Consider the following 13,490-nt stretch of genomic DNA (forward strand, 5'->3'; position numbering starts at 1 on the left):
GTATGTGGAGGGGAGGGGCAGAAGGAGAGCTAGAGAGAAACACAAGCAGAGTCTGCGCAGAGCATGGAGCCTGTTGGGGGCATGGATCTCACAACCCTGAAATCAGACCTGAGCTGAAACCAAGAGTCGGACACCCAACCAACTGCGCCACCCAGGCACCCCTAGATATCAAGCCCTTTGGCATCAGGAGCCGGGTCTTGTTTGTGTTCCAATGTTAGCATGGTGCCATGCAATAAGGGATATCCTGTAAAAATTTGTTAAATGAATGAATGAATAGATGACGAGGGATCCCACCAAAAGTCAGCTTGGTCTCCCATTCCTCTGAGCGGTTATTGCAAACTTTCCCCTTCCCCCTCCCCCCAATTCAACTCCCAAGCCAACCCTCTCCATTGCCCCATCCCCCAACTGCACAGTCATGGGGGGCTGCCTCAGTTTCCAGTCTCCCCACATTCTGCACCCCCAGAATGCCCTCCCCGCAGAATGTCTGGGCTTCTCTGGTCAGGAGTGGATCTCTCCATCCACTCCGTGGATCCTTGCCCCACCCGCCTCATTCATCCTCTTCCCTCTCTGTGGGATCTTTGTCTTCTAGAAATAACCATGGTCAACTCTCTCCCATCCAAAAGAATCACTATATTGTACACTTGAAACTAAAATTGTACTGTATGTTAACTAACTGGAATTTAAATAAAAACTTAAAAAAAATAAAGAAGAGCCCCCAAATTGCTCTTGATCTCACCTACCTCTGCCCTCTAGGTACCACCCTCTGTTTCTTCCTAGCGGAGTTCCTTGAAAAAATTCACTGTATCCCCAGGTCCCCCTGGCCTCTTTCCCATCCGACCCTCCTGATCTCACTTCCACCTCACCTCTCCCCAACACAGCTCCGACCAAGATCACTGGTGACCGCCTCATTGTCCAAGTGAGCAGACACTTTGTCTTCTTCTCATCTTTCCTAGCTCTCAGATGCCATCTGACACCACTGAGCTCCACTCCTGGAGGCTTTCCTCTGTTGGTTTCTGGGCCACTCTCTTCTCCTGTTTTTTTTCCCCTCTCCAGTCATTCCTTCTCAGCCTCCTTGTTCACTCCTCACCCTCTACTGTCTCTTAATGTCCATATTCCTGGAGTTCTGCCCTCTTCTCTCTTCCCTTTATGTAGACTCAAGACTTTAACAGACCACCCGGATGAGGACAATGTCCTCATTTCCAACCGGGATCCATTTCTCCCAAGCCCTAGACTTCCATGTTAACAGGAACATTCTACAGGCAACTCAACTTCGAGATGTGCTCAAATGAATTCTTTTTCTCTCGAAACCTGCTCTTCCTCCTGTATTCCCTGTCTCGGCCAATGAGCCCATCATCCACCATGGCCTCCATGTCAGACATCTCAATGTCATCCCAGGCTCTGCCCTCACTCCTGCACCCCACAGCTAATTTGATGTCAAAGCTGTTGCTAATTCTTTCTAATTATCTCTGGAGTCTATCTCATCCTTGTATACCCCCTGCAGAGCCCTGGGACAGGCAAATCTGATGAGCTCACTCTCTGGCTTAAAAATATTCAGTAGCTCCCCATCACCTTCAGAATGAAATGTTCTTGGTTTACATCCCTGAAAGGGCCAGGACTGAGGTGAGGCTAGCTGAGCACCTGGGTGTACAATTTAAGGAGGGGCTCATTCTCAGGCTTGTTTGTACAAGCACCTCTATGCATGTGGCACCCTAACTGTCCCCTTGCCTCACTTCAGTCCTGGCCCTGTTTCTCATGGCTCCGTGCCTTTGCCCTTGGCCATTCTCTCCACCCCCAACACCCTTACCCCTCTCTACCTTACCAACTCCTACCCATCCTTTAAGACTCTGTTCAAGGGCCACCTCCTCTGAGTTGCCCTCCCTGACCCACCCAGTCTGAAATCCATGACACTCTTCCGTTCCCCCCTCCATCACACCAGCCCTGCTGGCTGGTTTCCTCCCCAGCCTCCACCACCAGCCTAGCGCCTTTGGGGACAGTTTGTTGGGTGACGAACAGAGGGAACGGATGCATCTCAGGAAAGACGTCTGCTAAAAGTCATTGTTAATGATACTAAAAGTTTAGGGCAGAGAGCCCAGCCTTTCATGGCCTTGCTGTAGGGGCCGGCGTGTTCTAGCAGCTAAAACTGATGCCCAACAGCAGGCAGTGAAGTCCCTATCCAGTGGTCAAGATGAGGCCGTGAAGGAAGAGGGGTAGAGGATGGGGCCCGATGGCCGGTTCTGAGGTTCCATAGCTCTGTCTGGTCTTGTCCAGCTTTTCCTCTGGTGGGCGGCTGGTATAGACACCATCCCACCCCCATGCCCTGCTTCTGGGCAGGAAAGTATCATGCCTGCCTGATGAAGTCCAAATGCCTTAGGAAGGCATTCAAGGCCCCTTGGAATCTGGCCCCCGATCACCATCTGGCCTCAACCCTCTGCATCCTTGCTCTCTACCACCGGGCTCTTCTAAACGATTTGAATTTCCTCGAACTTTTCCTGCTCTCTCCCATCTTGGAGGCCTTTGCTCGGGCTGCTCCCCTTCTTTCTGGAATGCCCCTTTCCTCTTTCCTGCCTACTTCCAACAGTCCATGTTGCCTCCTCCAGGAAGCCCTCAAGTCTGGGTGAGGTACCCTCCTCTGTGCCATGACCTTAGCACACCGATTGATATTGCACAGCTAATCTTTCTTGGAGTCACCACGGGCCGGGCCCTGTTCTAAGCCCCTTATATATATAATTTACCTCATTGAATCCCCACAACCACCTCCTGCCTTCCTTGGGTGTTATGTCCTCCTTTTACAAACAAAAATGGAGGCTCAGAAAGACTTGGGTTACACAGTATCTTACTTTCCTATGCTGTGTGACAAATCACCACGAGCATGGCAGCTTAAGATGACATACGGATGATCTCAGATTCCATGGCTCACAGTCAGAACAGCCCAGTTGGCCCTGTGGGGGGTCTCATCTGGAGCCGAGATGAGGCATGTTGAAGTTGTTGGTGGAATTCAGTGCCTTGCCACTCCGGCCCCGAGGCCCTCAGCTCCTGGAGGCCACCCCCTCCATGCAGTTCACACAGGGCTGTTCGCTTCAAGGCCAGCAGGAGACTGTTTCTCTTCAGGAAAAGCCCAATCCCTTTTTAAAATGGCTTTCACTTGATTAAGCCAGGCCCACTAAGGATCATCTCCCTGTTGAGGAACCCAGAATCAGGTGATTTGGGACCTTAATTACACCTGCGAAATCTCTTTACTTTTGCCGTAAAAGATCACCTAATTATGGGAGTGACATCCCCTTATATTTACAGGTCTCCTGCATACCCCAGGGGAGGGGATTAAATAGGTCTGTATGGGGGGATTTGGAGAGTCGGGGGCAGGAAGCTTGGGGGCCATGTTAGGATTCTGCCTACCACACCCAGCCAGTGAGTGGCAGCCCCAGGAGTTAAACACAGCTCTTCTTACTGTGGGGTCTGCACCTTTGACCCAGCTGAGGCAGAGGACACAAGAGCTGAAATGCTGGCGGGCCTCAGGAGGACCTAATTGGGTACAGCATGGAAAGTGTCTGGCACAGTATCTGGTCCAGAGCAGATGCTTGATCCTAGCGGTTCGCATCCCCAAAGGCCAAGACTGTGGCTGATACGACTCTCTGCCTCCACGGTCAGCGGTTGGAGGAGGAGCCTTGGGGTGGTGGGATTACAGCAGTCCTCTGGCCATCTAGCCTGAATCCTGCGCCTGGCTGGAAGAGGGAGAAACACCCTCTCACATGAGCACGCCCTCAATGAGCCCCTGGCGGAATGTAAGATAAACTTCCTCTTCTCACTCCCCCTCTCTCGGTCCTGGTCCCCTTCCCCCCACGAAAAGAGTGCCCCCCCCCCCCCCCCCTGACGGAAGGCCCCAATCCGGGAATATGGGCGCCCTTTTTTTTTTTTTTTACTTTTGCCTTCTTAAAGCATGTGCTCAGCTCATGGAGGAAGCAGTCTGGCAATCAAAAAGGCCCAGCGGCTTGGGCTGCGGCAGGGGGAGGCCAGGTGAGGGCCAGGGAACAGCAAAGCCCGCACTAACTTCATAAAATATAAAACAAGGGAGGGGTGAAGGGAGGATGGAGACTTGTAAAATACAATATCTTAGGGGATTGGCAATAATAAAAAATAAGGTTCATTATTTACAAACAATTTCTGTTCTTGGTCTCTGTACAGTGGGGCGGGGCAGGGAGGGGGGTGTGTGTCGGTGTGTGGATGGGTGTGTCTGTGGGGGGAGCAGGGAGGCAGTGGTCGTGTTGGTCATATGAGAAAGGAGGGAGTTGGCCCAGTGAGTGGTTTATCTGAGAAGGACGGATGGCTGTGGGAGGGAGGGGTGAGAACAGAGTGGTCGGCCCAAGGGAACAAACAGTCCAAATGTGGTGGGGAAAGGAGAGGCCCTGGGAAAGAGTGGGGCAAAGAAGGGCTGGGGAGAAGTGGAACGCTTTCTCCTGGGATGGGAGCCCAGGGGGCAGGGGGACAAGCTGGATCCGGGTTAGAGAGCAAGACAACCCCTCTTCTGGGTGCCAGAGGGTACGTCCTGTGTCCTGGGTCTTGGCGCGGCCTAGGAGAGTTTGATGGTGGTATTGGGGCCCAGATCCCTGGAGAGAGAACAGAAGTCCGGGGTGAGTGTGTCCAGTGAGGATCCTCTCACCCCTCTGTGCACTGGATCAGAATGTGAGTGGGAGGGGGCCTTGGGGAGGCGTGGCTGACATGGGGACTCCCCTCCCCGCGGAGCGTGGGTGGAGCCTGGGGCCCCAGGAAGGGAAGGGGCCACCCACCTACCTCTCACGGAACCACTCCTTGGGGTGAGAGAAGTCGGGGCTGGTGCCGTTTCCACCAACGTCTTTTGGCCAGGCCTCACTCAGGTACTTGGTGGTCTCGTGGGTGCTGTCCAGGTGGTCATGCTGCAGGTGGTCCTGGGGCCGCTGCTCAGCCGGCCCCCCCGGCTTGATTTCCCAGCTGTCTGGGGGCTCCACAGGCAGGAGGGCACTGCGGCCCTCCTCCCACGAGCCTGCCCCCTCGTCGTAGAACAGGAGGCTCCGGGAGGGCACTGGACAGAGAGCTCATGGTGAGCCTCCGTGCCAAGGCTCCCCACTCCCAGCCACATTCCTGGCCCAGTAGTGAAGGACGAGGGCCTGAGTCTGAACCCCAGCTCTAACACTGCCCATTGGTATGACCTCTGGCGAGTCAGGCCTTTGCTTTAGCCTTTCTGAGCCTCAGTTTGCTCATCCGTAAAATAGGGATACTAGGGCCGAACCTCATGTAGATGTGGTTTGATGAGACCATAGGGGCAAAGTGATTGAAACTGTGTTTAGTATGCACTCCGAGAGAGTAGTTCTTCCTAAGCAGAGGGTACCAGGGCGGGGCATCTGAGAGCTGGGTTCTAATCCTACCTCTACTACTCACTTATCTCTGAGACCTTGAATCAATCTCTTCCCCCTTCTCTATTTTTAGAAGATTTTATTTACTTCTTTGAGAGAGTGAGAGCACTAGTGGGGGGGCTGGTGCAGAGAAGCAGATTCCCCACTGAGCAGGGAGCCTGGCTGGGGGGCAGGGGAGCTAGGCAGAGGCTTAACCCCCTGAGCCACCCAGGTGCCCTCTTCCCCATTCTAGGCCCTAGGGTGCACTTCAGGAAAGTGAAGGAAAAGAAAACACGTTTGTTGGATATCTACTCTGTGCCAGGCATTGTGCAGAGCCCTTTGACCTGCATATCAAATCACGAGCATCTCACAGAAACTCCTGGGAAGGAGCTATTTTTAGCCCTGTTTCACAGAACAGGTGAGGTTCCAGCTTATCAGGTACTTTGGCCTATGCTGGAAGCGAGAGGCAAACCCAGGGTTGCCTGGCTCCAGGATCCCCCAGCACCTTCCGGGCCCTCAGGCCCTGACCTAAGAGTGTGTGTGAAAGGCACTCCCTGCCATTGAGCAATGCAGCAGCCCTGAAAGCCCGCCAGCTCCAGAGGCCACTTCCTACCACAGATACACACAGGGCCTGCAACCCACTGCATTCACTCCAAGGGGCTTTGTTCATCCACACCGGCCCCACCCCCCACTTCCCTCCCTTCCTCTCCGTCGGCTTCCTCTACCTCCGAAGACCCCAGGGCCCCCCTGGCCTTGGAAAATGGATATGGGACTCTCGGCCCTAACACCCCCGCGGCCCACCTCCCTCTGCGACTGTCCTGTCTCTTCTCAGGCCACGCTTGTCCAGGGAGTGGTTTTCGCTCACCACCTCCATTTCCTCTTCCCCTAGCCCTCCCCACCCCTTCCTCCTGTCAAGGCCCTGCTGGTCTGGCTCCTTCTCCCTGCCTATCTCTCCTTCTTGAATCCTACTCCTCCCCGTCTCCTCCCTCTCTGACCCCACCCCCATCTGCTTCCTCTTCCTCCTCCTGCCCTGCCAGATAATTCATTCCTGGTAGACGATGAACAGTTAGGAAGTTCCTCTGTAGGTCTACCTGAAGTACCTTCTGCTTCTGGAAATCCATACTATTCTTTGCTGCACCTTCTACCAGTTTCTCCCCTTGCCACCTGCCTATTGTATCTTTTCTCTCCTCTGGTGAGGTCTTCAAAAAGGGAGGGGATGCACTCACTGATTAAGCGCCTGCTGTGTGACAGACCCTGTGCCAAAAGTGTGCGTGCCCCGTGCCATTTAGTTGTGACAACACTCATGCTCGGGGAGTGCAGAACTGTAACTTCTGTTTTTCAGATGAAGACATGACAGCTTAGGGATGTCAAGACACGTGCCCAATGTGACACAGTTAGCAAGGGCAATGGCAGGCATGACTGACTCTGAAGCCCCATGCTCTTAAGCACTGTATCTTGCAGTCAGTTCCCCATGGGCTGGTAACTATCTGAGCCCACATCACCACCACCCCTCCTCTGCCCGTGCTTGACATTACCGATGCATCCTGGCACTCCTTAACACAGTGCTCCAGCCACCACTGTCTGATGGGAAAGTGCCCTTGAACCGAAACTCACATGCTATCCCAGTCCCGAAATACTAACTGTTCCTAGCAGATGCCCCGTAACCACTGGTACCATAATTCCTGGGGGCTGGGGTGGGGGCGGGTAGGGTGGGAACATTCCTGCTGTCCCCTAAACCACCCCCCACCCCCGCAGGCCACTCTTGGGTGGGCTGGGATCAGGTAGCCTGCAGTGTAGTCCCAATTCCACAACTAACATCGAATAAATCATAGAACCTTGGAGGGGGGGCCTCAGTTCCTCCATCTGTAAAATGAGGAGGTAGAATGAGATGTCGCCAACCCAGAACCCAGCTCCTCCCTTGTATCTGGCTTATGCCCAGAAGTTGGGACCCAGGGAAGGTCGCCTGGCTCAGGGCACTCACTCTGACTGGCTGTGTAGACGCTGTCAGCGGCCATGGGGTCTTCCTTCACAGTCTGGGAGCTGGAGGAGAACTCAGGGAGGCAGGGCACAAGGGAGCCCAGCACCAGAACGAAGCACAAGGCTGCCACCTGGTAGTGGAGAGAGTGGTGGTCAGAGCAGGTTGGGGGGGGTGCAACCCTGGCCATCCCCAATCCTTCCCCCCCCAAACAGTAGGTATAAAAAGCTCGGTATTTTTCCAAGAAAGCAGCGCCCAGAGCCAGCCACCCCCTAGATGTGTGGTCTTCCACCCTTTTTGGAGAAGGTGGAGGAGGCTGCTCAGGCCATGTCAGCCCTTGGTAGGGGGCCACCACAGGCAGTGTTAGAAAAAGAGGGAAGCGGTCAACACGGTTATCACCTATAAGGTGGGGGAATCAGGATAGTAAGAAAGGAGTACTTGGGCATGGAGGGGTGGGGGACAAGCGAGGGGACAGAGCATCACACCAGATTCTCAGCAGGAGGAGTTAAGAGTCACACAGCCCGAACTAAGCCCACCCCACATCGTGCCTGCCACCTGAGAGCATGAGGATCTCAGAGGGCCTGGGGAGCAATTAGCCAAGAGGCAGCAGGCTGCACATTTCCAGGACAGCGTGGAAGACGGACTTGCAGATGTCTGAACCACACCCTGCACATTTTTTTTTTTTTGAAGATTTTATTTATTTATCAGAGAGAGACACAGCGAGAGAGGGAACACAAGCAGGGGGAGTGGGAGAGGGAGAAGCAGGCTTCCCGCTGAGCAGGGAGCCTGACGCTGGGCCTGATCCCAGGACCCTGGGACCATGACCTGAGTCGAAGGCAGACCCTTAATGACTGAGCCACCCAGGCGCCCCTCGCTAAGTTTTTATTTATTTATTTATTTATTTATTTATTTATTATTTTTTTAAAGATTTTATTTATTTATCAGAGAGAGACACAGTGAGAGAGGGAACACAAGCAGGGGGAGCAGGAGAGGGAGAAGCAGGCTCTCCGCTGAGCAGGGAGCCCGATACGGGGCTCGATCCCAGGACCCTGGGACCATGACCTGAGTCGAAGGCAGACCCTTAACGACTGAGCCACCCAGGCGCCCCTCGCTAAGTTTTTATTTATTTATTTATTTATTTATTTATTTATTTATTTTTAAAGATTTTATTTATTTATCAAAGAGAGACACAGTGAGAGAGGGAACACAAGCAGGGGGAGCGGGAGAGGGAGAAGCAGGCTTCCCGCCGAGCAGGGAGCCCGATGCGGGGCTCGATCCCAGGACCCTGGGATCATGACCGGAGCCGAAGGCAGACGCTTAACCGACTGAGCCACCCAGGCACCCCCACCCTGCACATTCTTTTGGGCTTCTAGAGATTTGCTCAGCCTTCTCCTCGCTATTCATTCCAGGAAGAAAGAACCAAGTGCCTCCCAACCTTGTGTCTCCCTAAGCCCTTTGCCCCCCAGGGTATAGAAACTGCCTCCTCAAGGGACTTGCCCTGCTATCCCCTAGCTGGGTTCACGTGAGTCCCTACACATCCACACTGTGTTAGAACTGGTCAGGGAAGGTCATGTTCTGGAAGGCTCCATGGGCTTGGTGAGAGGCTGGGGTCTTCAGGAGCCAGCTCACCAGGAACTAGGATGGTGTACCCTGGTGATGTTGCCAATCATCAAAGCTCTGCCGGCCTTCCTAGAAGGCCAGCCTGGGGAAGACTGGTCCTCATGTGGCCCTGTGGTGAGGGAATAGCACCTACCATGAGGCAGGTCCCAGTCTGGGTGGCAGCCATCTTGTAAGGTCTTGAGATCTTGTTGGTGACCAGAGTCTGGAGTTTCTGCAGCTGCTGGAGCAGGGTCCTGAGGAGGGCACAGTGGTCACTTGGCAGGCTCTGCCCCAGAAGGCATCTCTGCCTCCTGGAGCTCTCCCAGGGAGCACCTGGGCTGGCTCCACACTTGGCTTCCACACCAGGTGCCCGTTTCAGTCAAGACAGAAAAGGTCACCTCCCGCTTGGCTCCTCTGTGGCGTGGCTTGGGGAACCTGGGGCCTGTCTCGTGATGAATAGCTGGGTCACCCTATGGGAGCTCAGGGGTGCCCTGTGATGCTCCTGGCCAAAGTGGGGTGGGGAGGAAGGTCTGCCCCACCTGGGCTGAGGTCACCTTTTTCTTCACCTACGCCAGCCACAGCTACAGTGACCTTCTTTCCTTTGTACCCCACGATTCCCGGAGCTGATGAGAAGGCCATGTCCGGCAGCTGTCTGGTGTGTAGTGAGGGTCCAGTAAATATAGCTACCACTTTGGTTAATTTTGTCACTGTTGCTTGTACCAAGGCACCTGTAACATCTCGTTTCTGTTCATGGATTTCCGTGTCAGTCTCCTTCACTAACCGTGGGCTCCCTGAGGGCGAGGACCGGGTCCCACCCAACGACGTGCAGTCCTCCGGGCACACACAGGGTCTCCTCAGCCCACGCTTGGCCAACCACAGTTTAACTGTCTCTTTCCTCCACCTAGCCGGGCACTGGGGTTGCAGTTACCAGAATGCACAGCAGGTGGCGAAAGAGCTCCAAGGGCCTGGCCCTATTTTGGGCCAGAGAGGAATCTGGGCCAGAGGTACAGGGGTGAGGAGTGCGGCCCCGCCCCCCTTCCCTGAGTGGGCGGCATTCTCCAGGTCAATCTGGGGAGTGGCTGGATCCTGCTGGAGAAGCTGGGGGAGAAGGAAGGAAAGAAGGAAAAAGCCTTCTGTTGAGCACCTGCTACATACCAGCTGTTGTCTCTTGTCATTTTAATTTACCCCAGCAAATAATTATTAGAGACCTACTGTGGGCTCCTGGCTAGGCACTATCAAGAATTCAGAATAACCATAAAAAAAAAAAAAAAAGAGGAGAAGAAAAGCTAACACGAATTGAGCATTCTTAAATGCCAAGCACAGTGCTGGGCCCTTTACCGGCGCCGTCTCATTGTATCTTCACAAGAATCCCGTGAGATAGAGCTTCTATCATCCCCACGTAGACAAAACAACTGGGGACCAGAGAGGTTTAACAGTTTTCCCAGAATCACAAAAATGGCAGAGTGGGATTAAGAAACCCAGGCTGTGACTTTAGGTAGCTGTGACCTGTGCTGGCCCCATACTGAGGTTTCGCAAAGGGAATTGTGCATTCGAATCACTGAAGGATCGTGTTGAAATGCAGATTCTGATTCTGTTAAGTCGGGGGAGAGTCCCGAGATCCTGCGGTTCTTACAAGCTCCCAGGTGGTGCTGATGCTATTTGCTGGTGAGAAGAGCTCTGAGTTGCAAGCACCCACCCACCCCAGCGGTTCTAACGTTAGGGTACGTCAAAATCACCTGGAGGGCTTATTAAAACACAGAGTGCTGAGCCCTCCCCAGGGAGTTCCTGATTCAGCAGGCCTGGCTTGAGGTCTGAAAATCAGCATTTCCAAAACTTTCCAGGGGCGGCTGCTGCTGGTCTGGGGAATTCCGCTTTGAAAGCCACTGCCCTACACCAACTCACTTACGCGGCTCAGCTGCCCTGTCAGGTGTTTAGAGCTATGCGCGGATGAAGAAAGATGGGAAGCCAGGGGTCCCAGGCTGCAGGGTTCCTGTCATCCTGAACTCAGTCACCTCTCCTGCCTCCTGCCTCCCAGAGCTATGCCAGAGCCGGGCCCTGGCTGCAGGAGGGCAGGGGGCCGGGGAGGATGCAGGTGGTACCACCCACCTGTTGGCATTCTCCAGGGTCTCTACCTTCTTCCACAGTTCGTTGTTCTCTGACGTAAATGTCTCCACCCTGAGGGGGCCAAGCAGACACAGGCTCAGGGCCAGGCCCCAGACTCACTGCTGCCCTCTCTGCCCTGTCCACCGCTCCCTGAGGCATCCCAGGCCCCAAGCCCCAAGCCCCCTGCTCCGGTGCCCTTTGAGAGAGCACTGGGGACAGCGGGGCAGGCGGGGGAGTGGGGCCCAGGCCCACCGCCCTGCCCAGGATACTTACTTCTTTTCTAGACATTCCACGTACTCCTTCTTCTTACGGCGGCTCTCCTGGGCCGAGATCTAGGGGGGAGGCCGCAGAAAAGGGGTTACCACAGCCACATAACCATTTCCGGGGGGCCCTCAATTTTAGGGCTGGTGTCACCAGGGGAGCCCTAGGACAGGGCCAGGGTCCAGCTCATGCTTTACCTTATTCTTGATTTTTCTCCGGACCCTCTTTAAGGCCTTTTCTTCGGCTTTGGTGAGGGGGAGTTTCGTGGGGATGGGGTAGCCCTCAGCAATCAGGGTGCGTTTCTCCTCCTCTGTCAGGAGCAGTGGCCCTGATGTCCCCTGTAATTTCTGTGGGAGGTAGGACATGATGGTTAGGAACCAGACAGCCATGGGTTCAAATCCAAGCTCTGCCATTGACTTTGCGTGACTGAGGGAAGGCACTCCACTCTCCTAGCCTCGGTTTCCTAATTTGAAAAAGGGTGGATCTGAATGAAATCCACTAACATGTATCAACAGTGCTGGGAGCCCAGCATGTTAGGCATTCAGTATATTATTGCAGGGTCGGGGTGGGGGCGGGTCCCCTAGATCCCATTCTGGAATCCACAGCCTCAAAGCTGACTTGTCCAGAGCCCCTAAACAGCAACCCCCTCAGACCCCTACAGTCTTCACTTGGGAGGCTCCATGCAGGACTCAGCTCCATGTTTCCCAGGCGATTTGGGGCCTCCTGAGTCCTGTTCCCAAGCAGTGCTCCTTGGAGCCAGCCTGGGCCATCCCCTGGAGGTCAGGAATGTCAAGTTCTAGTCCTGGTTCTGCAATAGTGGGGGTGTGACAGGCCTCTTGGACCTCTCTACCTGTTTCCTCTTTACCCCAGAACAGGATTAGGAGATTCGCACTCCCATCTGCTCTGAATGCTGATGGGGATGGGGATCAGGCTTGGGGCTCCCAGACCCCTCCTCGCTGGTCGTGTGCAGAGTGGACTAATCAATCCCTTGCCTCTAGGCTCAGCCCACCCCCAGCTGCTTACGTGAGGGGCGGTGAGAAGGGGGGAGGTGGAGATGGCCGTGGAGGAGCGGGCCATGGGCCGGACAGGGCTGGAGGGGGGCAGAGAGCGGGGACTCTGGGAGCCGTCACTGTCGCTGCCGTGGCTGCTGGGGGGCGTCAGAGGCATCTGCACCAGGTCCTCTGGGGAGAGCGGGGGGAGGGGAATCCAGGTTAGCAGGGTTGCATCCCACCTCTGCTTGGACATCAGAGGTCAGCCAGCCCTGACACTGTGGGGGACGGAATACTGGGGCCTTGACCAGCTGTCCCATCAGCTGTCCCACCCCCTCTGCCATGTCAGAAAGATGAGCTGACATCCAGAAGTTCATTTCTGAATGCCATCCCATCTCCAACGCCACAGAGGCCTGGCTCCTCGGGGTGGCTGTCATGGAGGCTGGATTCTCGAAGTCCCTCCCCCATCCCTGAGTTCACAGGGTCCAGGCCCTTGGAGCCTCCACTGGTAACCCCAGAGGTGACTGGAGTTTGCCCATAGCCAGACCATGGGATCGGGCTGGGCAAGCAACAGGCTCTGTCACTTCCTTTTTCCCACTGCCAAACATCTAGCCCAAGCAATCCCAAGGTTCCACTTCCAACTTGAGCGTGACAGGACAGCAGGCTTTCAGCAGACCAGCCAGGAGCCCTGCGGTCCCCAGCCTCCCCCTCCCCGCTGCTGCTCTCTGGCTGCAGCATCAGGAAGACTGGCACACTGCGGTGGTCAGGGAAGATCCTGGGCAGAGCCACGAGGACCGAGAGCCCAGCTGCAGGGAGAGCTCCCAGGACAGCACAGAATGCCCGGATCATTGCAGAGCGGGCTGAGGCTCCAGAGGAACAGCTGCATCCTTCCAGACTCCACCCCTAACTGCCCCCTGCACGAGTCCTCTCTCCCTCCCTGCACTTTGATTTGCCTCTTAAGGGTGCCATAATGTGAAGAGCCCAGAACGTGGAGTCAGGGAGCCTGAGTTCGAGTTCTGCTGTCACCTGCCCCAAGTGTGTGACCCGTAGTCATATTTATTAACCCCTCCCGGCCTCACTTCCCTGTTGAAAGGGAGTGCACTGACTGCAGGGAGCCTTGAGGACGCAATGAGCTCATGTACATGAAGATGCTTTACGGATTGAAGGGCACTCTACAAGATGATGTGTTTTCACAGTGGG

General features: G+C 54.9%; 1 protein-coding gene across 1 annotated transcript in view; it reads right to left on the reverse strand.

Moving 5' to 3' along the window:
* Positions 1 to 3,910: 3,910 nt before the first annotated feature.
* Positions 3,911 to 13,490, reverse strand: part of CREB3L1 (cAMP responsive element binding protein 3 like 1) — a 35,712-nt gene continuing 26,132 nt past the window's right edge. Inside the window, exons 5-12 of the mRNA XM_021684782.1 lie at positions 12,325 to 12,482; positions 11,499 to 11,648; positions 11,314 to 11,372; positions 11,044 to 11,112; positions 9,092 to 9,191; positions 7,345 to 7,471; positions 4,786 to 5,053; positions 3,911 to 4,601 (exon numbers count right to left, since the gene is read on the reverse strand). Of these exons, the coding sequence (XP_021540457.1) occupies positions 4,565 to 4,601; positions 4,786 to 5,053; positions 7,345 to 7,471; positions 9,092 to 9,191; positions 11,044 to 11,112; positions 11,314 to 11,372; positions 11,499 to 11,648; positions 12,325 to 12,482 (968 nt within the window). The 3' untranslated portion in view covers positions 3,911 to 4,564. The remainder of the gene's footprint in view (positions 4,602 to 4,785; positions 5,054 to 7,344; positions 7,472 to 9,091; positions 9,192 to 11,043; positions 11,113 to 11,313; positions 11,373 to 11,498; positions 11,649 to 12,324; positions 12,483 to 13,490) is intronic.

Source organism: Neomonachus schauinslandi, chromosome 11, assembly GCF_002201575.2.
Source record: "Neomonachus schauinslandi chromosome 11, ASM220157v2, whole genome shotgun sequence".
In the NCBI taxonomy this organism is placed as follows: Eukaryota; Metazoa; Chordata; class Mammalia; order Carnivora; family Phocidae; genus Neomonachus; species Neomonachus schauinslandi.